The 11,732-nt window shown below is 37.2% G+C and overlaps 3 protein-coding genes across 3 annotated transcripts; 2 read left to right on the top strand and 1 right to left on the bottom strand.

Annotated features, from left to right (window-relative positions):
• Positions 1,618 to 4,787, top strand: LOC104762129 (probable aspartyl aminopeptidase). The gene is made up of 11 exons (XM_010485357.2): positions 1,618 to 1,798; positions 1,875 to 2,010; positions 2,098 to 2,176; positions 2,250 to 2,455; positions 2,578 to 2,650; positions 2,921 to 3,022; positions 3,125 to 3,280; positions 3,693 to 3,866; positions 3,974 to 4,048; positions 4,136 to 4,276; positions 4,386 to 4,787. The coding sequence occupies exons 1-11, from the start codon at positions 1,726 to 1,728 to the stop codon at positions 4,605 to 4,607; spliced, it is 1,437 nt and encodes a 478-aa protein (XP_010483659.1). The 5' UTR covers positions 1,618 to 1,725; the 3' UTR covers positions 4,608 to 4,787.
• LOC104762128 lies at positions 4,992 to 10,541 on the bottom strand. Its single transcript, XM_010485356.2, has 11 exons — positions 9,953 to 10,541; positions 9,541 to 9,738; positions 9,200 to 9,456; positions 9,039 to 9,121; positions 8,757 to 8,926; positions 8,520 to 8,653; positions 8,134 to 8,391; positions 5,914 to 8,057; positions 5,728 to 5,821; positions 5,531 to 5,611; positions 4,992 to 5,272 (listed from the first exon to the last, which is right to left on the bottom strand). The coding sequence occupies exons 1-11, from the start codon at positions 10,125 to 10,127 to the stop codon at positions 5,192 to 5,194; spliced, it is 3,675 nt and encodes a 1,224-aa protein (XP_010483658.1). The 5' UTR covers positions 10,128 to 10,541; the 3' UTR covers positions 4,992 to 5,191.
• Positions 10,496 to 11,212, top strand: LOC104763596 (B3 domain-containing protein At5g60142-like; the record flags this gene model as incomplete). The annotated part of the gene is made up of 2 exons (XM_019240121.1): positions 10,496 to 10,576; positions 10,674 to 11,212. Coding segments are annotated over 2 exons (609 nt in total), but the record flags the coding sequence as incomplete, so codon positions are not given.

The raw sequence follows: 11,732 nt of genomic DNA, 5'->3' as shown, positions 1-11,732 counted from the left end.
AAAAAAAAAAAAAAAAAAAAAAAAAAAAAAAATAGATACCTGTATATTGATAATTAACGGTTACAATACTTTTTTTTGTTATTATACTTTGTACACTCAAATGGTTCGATAACTTGATTACTCTTCTTCTTGACCTGGCCATCACAAAAGACAAAATGGTTTCCTCAAGTTAGTTTTCACTAACTAGTTTTGTGACATCTACTTATCTTTTTGATTGAAGCAATTTAATTAGTTGGTCCATGAGTGAAGAATATAGAAGAACTAAGAGTTAAATTCTACATAGTGTTGTTATATACAGCACTGATAGAAAATCAACCAAACTAATCAAGTCCACATGTTTTGAAAGTCCCAATGTTTCAACTTGTTGTTTCCTTTTATCAACACCTAATGGTCATGAGAGAGGGAGAGAAGATTATACCGGAGACAATGGACCTGGTTCAGGAGCAGGTTTCTCTGTTGGTGAATGTTGCACACGTCCACTTTTCAGTGTTAAGATTTGTTGAAATGAGAACAACATGCTTAAGTAAACAAGGTAAAACAGAGATAACTAGAGTGTAAATGTAAATTGAACTCTGGTTAAGTTAACATCTAATGGGGCCACAAGGAGGAGCACTTAGCTGGCCAAGAAGGACAGCTAGTGATAGGTTTCTTATTTTGAATAATGCAAACAAGGGTTTCTTATTTCACTCTCAATGAATCATTATCGTGAAATCCTTTGATGAGGAAAGCAAATATTAACTCAATTTAATCAAAATATAAATCTCGTTATGTATAGAATTGACATGTTATTTTTGTAAACATGAAATGTATATCAAGTAATCCGAATGAATAAAATTCATGATACACATTTACCCGTTTTATTTCATTTTAAATCAAAATATCATTACATCAAGTATACTAGATACAAATTTGTGTCATCTATTAACGAATTTTACGCTATTTAATTTCTAAATAGTTATGTTATTTAATTTTATGAATAGTTATAATAAAAAATGTTTGAAATTTACATAGTGGTTAAATTCATGTGCAACTCGTTTCTTACTATCAAAAAAATGTTTTCGAATGCTTTAAACCTACCATGGTCATTAAACAGCAAAGGTTAAAATATTAGATAAAAACTACGAATAGAGATGACTGACGTATAAAATATATTTCTTTCATTATTGGTAATAACTACGAAAGTTAAATTATTTAAATACGAAAATTGAGTGGGTGGATAAGTTAATTTCAACTTTTGATAATAAATTTCATCATGCTATGAATTGAAACAAAAGATGGTGGTATAAAGGCCCCTTGATCGATCGTTTGAACTTTCTTGTATTAATAATATTTCCACCGAAACGGATATTTGCTGTGTAGAGTAGTTGAAGAGCCTACCATAACATACAATACAAGTGCCTTTTTACTGTTTAACGTTTCTTAACTTTCTCCAAACCGTGGAATTGGAGAAATTAAATGAAAAAGTTCGAAAGACATCATCATAATAAGTCCACACCATACCAACCACAACCACAACCACCGGTTGGTTCGGTTCGGTTTTATCTTATTAAAAACTCGATCGGTTCGGTTCTGACATTTTTTATTAATTCAAAAGAATAAAAAAAAAACTTTTTTTATATTTCTTTCCTTTGTAGCGATTAGCGAGAGAACATCGATCCCATTGAAGCAAAGCTCTCCTCACAGAGAAGAAAAGAGAGACTCGATTAGCTCACAGATCCACCACAAATGGATAAAAGTTCCCTCGTATCTGATTTCCTCTCCTTTCTCAATGCTTCTCCCACCGCTTTTCATGCCGTCGGTAATTTTCCTGTTTTCTAGTTTCCATTGTGATTGATTGATTGATTGATCTACTGAGTATTATTTATATTTGTTAGACGAGTCAAAGAAGCGGCTTGTAAAAGCTGGGTATGAGCAGGTTTCTGAGAGAGATGATTGGAAACTCGAGGCCGGCAAAAAATACTTCTTCACCAGAAACTACTCCACTATTGTTGCTTTTGCCATCGGTCATAAGTAAGTACCACTCATTGTTGTTGTTTCTACTAATCTAAGATAGCTGCGAGTTAAAGTGAGAATCTTTTGGATTTTTCTTTTGAACAGATACGTAGCTGGTAACGGGTTCCATATCATAGGAGCTCACACTGATAGCCCTTGCCTCAAATTGAAGCCTGTATCAAAGGTAGGCGCCCATTTGGATTCAGGATTCCTCATCTGCCGTTTTCAATTATGTGACAAGAAAGTGTTTTGGACAGATAACTAAAGGTGGATTCTTGGAGGTTGGTGTTCAAACATATGGAGGTGGCCTGTGGTATACCTGGTTTGATCGTGACTTGACTGTTGCTGGGCGTGTTGTTTTAAAAGAGGAGAAAGCAGCAGGTTCCGTCTCGTATTCTCATCGCCTTGTCAGGATTGAGGATCCTATTATGAGGATTCCTACTTTGGCCATCCACTTGGACAGGTTAACTTCTTAGTCTCTTGTTTCTAATTGTGTTTGCCATTACCAGACTATATGCTTCTCACTTATTTTATGTAGAGAAGGTTAAAATAAGACTTTTTCCCTTTTTTTTGCCTCGCTGACAGGAACGTGAACAGTGAAGGTTTTAAGCCAAACACTCAGACACACCTCGTTCCTTTAATAGCAACAGCGATCAAGGTGCGCTTTTAGTGCCTGTTTTTCAGAACGAACTTAAATGAGACAATTGTTACAGGACGTGGAAGCCATTTTCACTTATTTCTTTCTTAGTTCCGCTGTTTCTTTCAGTCTTGCTAAAATGTTTGTTTGCACATTAGCTATCTTTGTGAACCCTTTAACTTTTGGTTGTTTTTATCTATGATGTCAAACCGTGTGGTTGTCAAGTTGGCAGCGGACTTGAATTCTTGCCCTTTTGCATTATATTTACATTCTGTGATAATATATTTGAAGGCGGAGCTCAATAGAATGCCAGCCGAAGATAGTGAACTTGATGGAGGAAAGAAGTGCACTCAAACTAGTTCAAAATCAAAGCATCACCCACTTCTAATGGAGGTCTAGCTGAAATATGAGATTTGTAGTTTATATTGTGAATGTTAGATCTTGTTCTGATTTAATAATCCACTAGTCCTTGGCTTTTTTCTTCCTAATTCTTAGATTATTGCAAATGCGCTGGGTTGTAAACCTGAGGAGATATGCGATTTCGAGCTGCAAGCATGTGACACTCAGCCAAGCATTCTAGCTGGTGCAGCAAAAGAATTTATTTTCTCGGGAAGACTAGATAATCTCTGTATGTCATATTGCTCTCTGAAGGTACGCCTTTCACTTTTACTAGGAATATATAAGTCCATGGTATATATTTCCTGATCTTAACTATGCCTTAGTTGGTCTCCACTCTATCCATGTTCTTCACATATAAAGACATGTGTTTAAGCCCAATTTAAGTTATGTCTACCTAGTCGATGTTTCTGTACAAGTATGTTAACTCACGTTGAGTGTATGTTTTGATATGGGTCACATCAAAGTGAGCATCTCTTTGTTTTTTTGTGCGACTAAAGCATTTCTAACCAGTATCTAACTTTATCCATTATGCTACTGAATACATTGATGAACAACTGTCAGTCGACTCGGGTGCTCAATTACTCTGTCTGCAATTGCATATTTTCTTAGTTTAACCTGATGCTGAACTATATGTTTGCTACAAATATTTGAACTTTGTACATAGGCACTTATAGATGCAACGTCTTCTGAAAGTGACTTAAAGGAAGAAAGTGGAATAAGAATGGTGGCACTATTTGATCATGAAGAAGTTGGTTCCAATTCAGCCCAAGGAGCTGGTTCCCCTGTCATGATTGATGCTATGTCACACATCACAAGTTGCTTCAGTTCTGACACTAAGGTAGCAACCCATTCAAGTGATAGACATTAAACTGGGGCTTGTGTAATTGTGTTATACTTTTTGTTTCTTGTTGTTCATTATAGTTCACTAATATTTAATTGTTACAGGTGCTTAAGAAAGCGATTCAAAAAAGTTTGCTAGTATCCGCTGACATGGCACATGCTTTACATCCAAACTTTATGGTAATTATTTCATCATTTGGCAAATATTTTTTTTTAAAACATAAGTTGATGTCTATCCTTCATTGCATTGTGATTTCAATTTTATAGGACAAACACGACGAGAATCATCAGCCGAAGATGCATGGAGGACTTGTCATCAAGCACAACGCAAATCAACGTTACGCAACCAATGCCCTAACTTCCTTTGTATTCAGAGAAATAGCAGAGAAGCATAACCTTCCTGTTCAGGTATGATTTGCCTGAGAGTGATCCAGAAAATTTTCTTACTACATATTTTAAATGACTATGGACATGTTGACCAAAAGAATAATAATGAGTATGGGCATAAAAACTGCAGGATTTTGTGGTGCGTAATGATATGGCTTGCGGATCCACCATTGGTCCAATACTAGCAAGTAGTGTGGGGATAAGGACTGTTGATGTTGGAGCTCCTCAGCTCTCGATGCATAGCATTCGTGAGATGTGTGCTGCGGATGACGTGAAGCATTCATATGACCACTTTAAAGCTTTCTTCCAAGAGTTCACTCACCTTGACGCCAAACTCACTGTTGACGTTTGAGAGCTTCTTATATTTTATTTTGCTATTTAAGTTGGAACTGAAGAAATCTTAATCCTTTGTTAGGCATTAATGTTTACAGTAATAAGGATTTATAGAATGTTATGTTGCTTGGGGTTATCATCAATTTACTCTTCTGAATATTCATCAACTTCTTACTAAAAGATTGAATTGAGTTGGTTATGTCAATTATCTTGAAATGATACTTTTGTTGCGGTTCCAGGCAAACCCGTTATGGTCCATGATGATGATTTATAGCCTCGTCAGACTAACAAATCACAAATTTGGTCCCAAGCTTGTAAGTGTCATGGATTGAATAGAAAATGCACGACATGTTCACTTGTATTTGTCCTAAAATCTTGTCAAATATCTCTATTATAGGTTTGACCTAATGAATATTTCAAAATGTGATAAGAAAAATAGTTCTTGCGGAAGCCAATCATGCCTCAACAACAAGTGCTTTCTACATATTTTATTTCTTACGTATACAAAGATCATAAAGTGAGTGTGTTTTACAAAGTTTACTTTTAACCTTCAGCAGTGATAAGTAAAAAAAAATAGTTAAGTAGAAGAAACCTAGTTTTCAGTCACAAAGCAGGAGGAAGACCTTTGTTATTATACTTTGTACAGTCAAATGGTCCGACAACTTGATTACTCTTCTTCTTGACCTGGCCATCACAAGACAAAATGGTTTTCCTCAAGTTAGTTTTCACGAACTAATTTTATGACATCTACTTATCTTTTGAATGAAGTTATTTAATAAGTTGGTCAGTTAAGGAAAGATTATAACAAAATTAAGAGATTTTCTACAATATCAACCAAACTAATAAAGTCCAAATGTTTTGAAAGTCCCAAGGACCTAATCTTTCAACTTGTTTCCTTTTATTAACACCAAATGACAATGAGAGAGGGAGAGAGGATTATACCGGAGACCATGGACCTAGTTGAGGAGCAGATTTCTCTGTTGGTGAATGTTGCACACGCCCACTTTTCAGTGTTAAGATTTCCTGCATATTTAACAGAAGAGTTCTGCTGAGGCATTGCCAAAATAATTATATATCATATGCAATAACAGCAAGTGGTCATTATCAAGGTTTAATTCATATATTTGAGAATTTTGTACCTCCCCAGCAGCTTCAATTGCAGCTAACCACTCGTCAGAAAATGGAACAGCATTTGGAATTATAGGATCAGGTTTCTTCTCAAGTTTAGCATCCCTATTGAAACAGTGAATTATCAGCAAATTTCTTAAAAATGAACTGCACTCGAGGAAAAGAAAAGGATTACTAGTGGAGACTAGATTACTTACAGTGGTATCATCTTATCATTGCCTTCTGATGTCTTGCTTTCTAATGTCAAAATGTCATCGCTGAGTACATTGGACTCGTTAGTCTTCATATCATCTCTGACTGAGAAAGTCTCTGTCATGGCTATTGGAGTTCCTGGTTCTTCCTCTCTGGGCGAAAGTGCTACAGGATCAGGAGAGATCTTTGCAATTTTAACTTCCTCTCCTTCATGGGGGACGAGTTCTTGACCAGAGACCTGTGCACTGAAATCCTTTTCAGCATCTATATGGAATTTAGCTTCTACAACATAGTTATGCTCAATGCTTCCAGAATTTGAATTCTCTTTTGTCATCCCTTCAGGTATTCTGGAAAAAACTGTGCTCTTATTTAAACATTCAGGATCTCCAAATATAGAATCCGAGGAACTGATTGATTCACTTAGTAGAGTTTTAGTTTTTCCACAGAGGTCTGACGCAGTATGGATATCTTCTACTTCGGGATATTCTTGCTTAAGAATGCCCTTGACGGAAAACTCATCAATGTCACCAATGAGCTCTGAATCAGTAATCACATCCACCTCTGTGCGCTCCAAATTATCCTCAGGCTCATCATCTGAACAATCTGAGTCTGTAACCAGGTCCATGTCTTCCAGCTCTGAGTTATCTTCAAGCTCCTCATTTGAATAAGAGAAAACAGCAGCAGATGCATCTTTTTCTGGAGAACAACCAACTAATGTTCCAAGTTGATCAGCTTGCTTCGTTACACAACCATCATTTACATCAGATGTAATTTCACTACTCGAACAATTGTATTGCTTCTGCTTTTCAGAAGTTGATTTCTCGGGGAAGGGTTTAATCTCCGTGCTAACTTCAACGGAGGAAGGCATTAGTAATATCACTTGTTCCATGTTGTCAGCATCAGAAGAACCAGTAAAGCATTCTATCTGCATATCAGGCTCATCAGCTCTTTCGTCCCTGGTCAAGACATCTATCTCATGGCCACCCTCTTTCATCTCAAAGACTAATTGGCTGGACAAATGGTGTTCTTCAGATTCTCTAAACCAGTCTTTGCATGCAGAAAATGGACCAATGAAATCAGCCTCACAGCTTGTCGCTGTGCTATCGCGTAGTTCAGTTCTCTCCTCCGTTTCTAATACAGCTTGACCATTACACACCATGTTATGATCACACAAGATATTCGAAACCGCATTTTCCTCAAGATGGTTGCATGGTGATTGAACACAAGCTGGTGCTTCAGCAGGCCGCAAAGGTACGAAACCATTTTCAGTATTACCTAACTTATTTTCTGAAGAAGATGGATCGTCTACATCACCCTTTATTGAACCAAAATCCCCATTGAAAGTTGGGTCTGCAGTGAAGGAATCCGAAACCTCAGGCTGCTTTGCTACATTTTCAGTAGAATGATAGACAATTAACGCATCTTTTTCTCCAGAAAGGCAAGGACTAATCTTCTCTTCATTTCCAGGGTGCACGCATCCATTTAGAGGTTGTTCATGAACATCCGGAGTATCAAAATGTCTACTAAAATCATTAGTGGAACACATATCTTCTTTCTCCCGATTGCTGACTTTGAACTGTGAGTTATCAAACAGTATCAACTCATCGCAAGGAGGACACTGCATCGGGGAATTCTTAGAATCTTTCAGCGGTGAAGCAGAGTATTCTTTTTCTGAGCAGCAAGACTTCCATTTCTCATCTTTATTATCATCATGCACATTACTTTTGCAGCCTGAGTGCGGTTCACACTTTGCAGTAGAATTCTTCTCAGATGTACAATAAGTTACATCATCCATAGCTAATTTTCCAGTATCACCTTGAACGGTACATTGGTGCTGCAGGTTTTCATTTATCTGAGAACTCATTGAACAACACAACGCTTTGGATTCTGCTTCCTGGGTGCTTCTCAAGTCCACTTTCACCTTTTCTTGTGAAGGTTTGGGATATATAGATTGAGCAGAGAATCTTGCAGTTGAACCTGAATTGCTGAAGTTTTCAGTTGCTGCCTTTGAGTTGACACGAGGAACCTTTTCAGCAATTTGGGGTTTCTTGAAGGTAGGGATCGAAGAAAAATGAGAGGCTGAACAAACATCAGATCTGGCTAGCTGACTATTTTTGTCTACTTCACCGTGCGACGGTTGAGAGTCAGACTGCAAAAACAGGAATAAGTATGAGAGATTTACAAGCACAAAACACGATATAATTCAGCATATTTCAGTAATATACCTGACTGAAATAGCCAATGGAAGGTTTTGGCACTCTTAAGCCTGATGGTTTTCCCAGTCGTGAAACTGCGGACTGCGTGTTTCCAACTCTGTTGCAAGAACTTTGAGCTAACGAGGTGCCCATAGTAACTACATTAGAGTCTGTCGATCCATGACCAAGCATAGCCACAGTTGATGTAGTCATAGGGCCAAGATTGGACTTTCCAACAACAGAATGCTGTGAGTTGGATACTGAAGATATTTCTGATGTTTTGCTGATCTAGAGTTCAAGAAAATGAAATACGTTAATCTCAATCGGAAGACAATGGGAAAGAAAGCATTTGCTGCAAATTTCTAGTGCATAAACTATTTGCTATATTGGTTTTCAGAGGGGCAGCATAGCTTTACCATATTTCTTCTAGCTGGCTGAAGAGAGGGCTTCGGAATTGAAGGTTTACTCGCCAAACTGGATTTTGTTTTACTCTTGATGCTTGAAGTGTTTCTAGAGGAACTTCCAGATCCTAAGCTTCTCTGAGAATTCTCTGTCATATCAGAAGAGAAAACCAAGGTAATGCGATCAACAGCAATATATAAACAAGATGTCGCAAAAGTAAGAGAGCAAAAAAAACAGGTTATGAGGCATACTTAATTGAGTAGGTTGACTATTCTTCGGTTTGCTCGGACTGTGAGTGGTCCTTTTCATATTGTTTGGAGCTGTAATTGGATCAGATTTGGTTGTAGGACTAGGAACTTTAGATATGCTCAGCTCCCTGCTACGTGATGTTGTTGTATGCACATTTGCAGGTCTTTTCAGGGTTCAGGGAAGTTAAGGTTAACGAGCAAAAAGAACAAAAACAAGAAAGCAATAGAAACAGTTAATGATAGTGATTGCCTAAACACTCGTTAATTCAGTTAAGAAAAGGATATGAAGATGAAGGAGGAGGTTGGGGGCAGCCACTGCGCTTGGAACCACTCCTCAATTCCTGAGCTGATGTAACTTTTTTCTGGGCCTATAATGCAGACATTCAATGTTTAGATAGAATGTGCCTTAAAGAAATTGTAAGAAATGACAGATCCAGTAAACTCACCAAGGAAGATTGGACTTTCGATGGTGATCCGTACTTGGGCAGTATACCACTCACAAACTTCTTCTCTCTGTATTTACTATTCACAGGCAAATCGTCAAATAAGTTTTCTTCAAGTGCTTGTAGTCCTGGTGAAACACTAGTACATTTGGAAGCTGGCGTTGACTCTCTGAACTCTTCCTGAATGGCAGATAACCGATCTCCACCAACTTGGCAAGCAGTTCCAGTTATTTTAGATAGCTCAGATGAATCCAAAACACCTGGTTCATAACCATATCTCACATCTTAGTACCATAGACCAAACAAGAGAATGGTAAACAAATCCGTTGAAAAAGGTAAGTCACCTTCTTCCGTTGAAAAAGCTCTATCCCATGCTAAGCTTTTGCGCAGATTAAAACCAGCATTCTTTTTCTTCTTCTTCATCTGCTGTCGCTCCACACTCAATTTGGGTAATTCAACTTTAGAATTCTCCTTTCCTACACTATCTGTATCAACAGAAGCGCATGGCTGCTCCATGTTGTTGTTGTTTCCTGTTACTCTTCCTGCAATAAGAATCCACCTTCATATATCCGCAAAACTACACAAATTTACACTGCTTAGTGAACATCTAAATTCCCATTTTTCAAACAACGCTGATTCAAATGTTCAAACACTCTAAACAAAGGGACAAATTAGATTCAAAACATGCTACTTCAAATGTTAAAAACACTCTAACAATTGAACAAAACTCGGATCCAGAAATCGAAGCGCGCTTACCAATTGGGGAAAAAGGAGGCCGAGTAGGAACGATACGACTCGATTTAGGGATTTGAAGAGGTGAGCAATTCAAATAACTCTTCTCTCGGCTCGAATTAACTTTCCTCGGAGTATTATTCAGAAGCCAGTAGTCTTCGTCGTCTCCTCCAGAGATATCTAAGAGATCCTTGTCCATTTCTAGCCTCTTTCGCTTTCTAGCAGTTTCCGAGATCTGACAAGTGGGAAATCCGAATTCGTATAGCTAGCTAGGGTTTCCCCTACTTTTTCAGAGGGAATCTCGTCGGAATAGGCGGATTAACCTAGCCGGTAATCGGAAAATCGTTCGGCCGATGTAGGATTCGACTGTAGAAAAGGAATATTCCGGCCTCGTAAGCGGGAAGACAGGTTGAAAAAAAACTCGAAATTGAAAAGAAGACCGGACCAAACGTTCTCCTATAATCTCAAGTTAATTTTGTCATTTAATTCAAATATATAAACGCTCTCCTTTTGTTCTTGATTCTATACAATTACACAATGTATCATATGTTCTGACTGGTTTCTTTCTATGGAACAGGAAATTATGTGGATGGTCGTCTTCCAAAGTTCTTCAAAGTGTATTTACCTGATGAATCTGGAGATGATCTGGTAAAGACACACTTCTCTTCACTCTCTTTTTGGCTTTTCTTACATATGTTTATCTGTAGATTTCTAGTTTTATTGAAACTTTTAGATCCTTTTTCAGGAATTACCCATCTCTTTCAACATTTTTTTGCCAAAGTCGTTGCCTAAAAGTGTAATTGTTAGAAGCATTTATGGAAACATTTGGAAAATGGCGTTTAGGAAGTGTTGTGCTGATAACGAGAGATTTGTAATGGTTAATGGGTGGAAGAAGATTGTAAAGGAGGTAGGTTTGAAGGGTGGAGAGTTCTTGGAGTTTGATTTTGATGGCTCTTGGTGTTTCAATTTCTGTGTCTACGGCCGTGAAACGTGTAAAATGCTTAGAAGTTCAGTGCAAATCAAAGAGATCGAAGATGTATCGTCTGATGGTGAAGATGAAAAACATAGTGATGATATCACAGTTCTTAATGATGAGAATGATGATCAATATTATGGTGACGAAGATAAATCTAGTGAAAACATCATCGTTCTTGATGATGATACTAGTGGTGTTCAAGACTATGTTGCGGAAGATACATCTACTGAAGATATCATAGTTATTGATGATGATGATGATGGCGATGATGAGAATGAAAAAAAGAAGAGGAGTTAAAACAGAGAGAAAAAAGAAAGGTATGATAGAAACTTTTTTTTCTTGTGCATCACTTGCCTTTTAATATTCTTGCGTATAAATTTTGATAGGTTCGTTTAGAGAAGATAACAGACAATATCTGGATAAATTACATGAACCCTTTCTTTACAGTGAAGAAGAAGAATCTGCAAAGTGGAAATCTGGTAAGAAATGTTAAAATCTCATGTGGTTTTTGCATTTCCATTATCCATCAATTTAAATCATTTACCAATTCTCTTTTATGTTGCTTTCTTTGTAATGCAGCGAATACCAACTAAGGTCATTACTAACAATGGCTTACATTTCCTTGAGTTCATCAATCTGTTTGGTCCACTCCAATGCTATTATACCGCTTCACGATCCAACTATTTCTATCAGTGATAATCCTTTAAAACATCTTCTGTTTACATTTGATTTGTAGGATAACAATCTAAGCCAAAATATCTCTAATATCTTCGGTTTGGTAGTACAAAAATCAATCTGGTCTGCTTGTAGTTGAAAAACTACGTCAAC

Source organism: Camelina sativa, chromosome 18 (genome assembly GCF_000633955.1).
Source record: "Camelina sativa cultivar DH55 chromosome 18, Cs, whole genome shotgun sequence".
NCBI lineage: Eukaryota > Viridiplantae > Streptophyta > Magnoliopsida > Brassicales > Brassicaceae > Camelina > Camelina sativa.
Note: the sequence above shows the minus strand (reverse complement) of the source record. Positions and strands in the feature narration are given on the sequence as shown.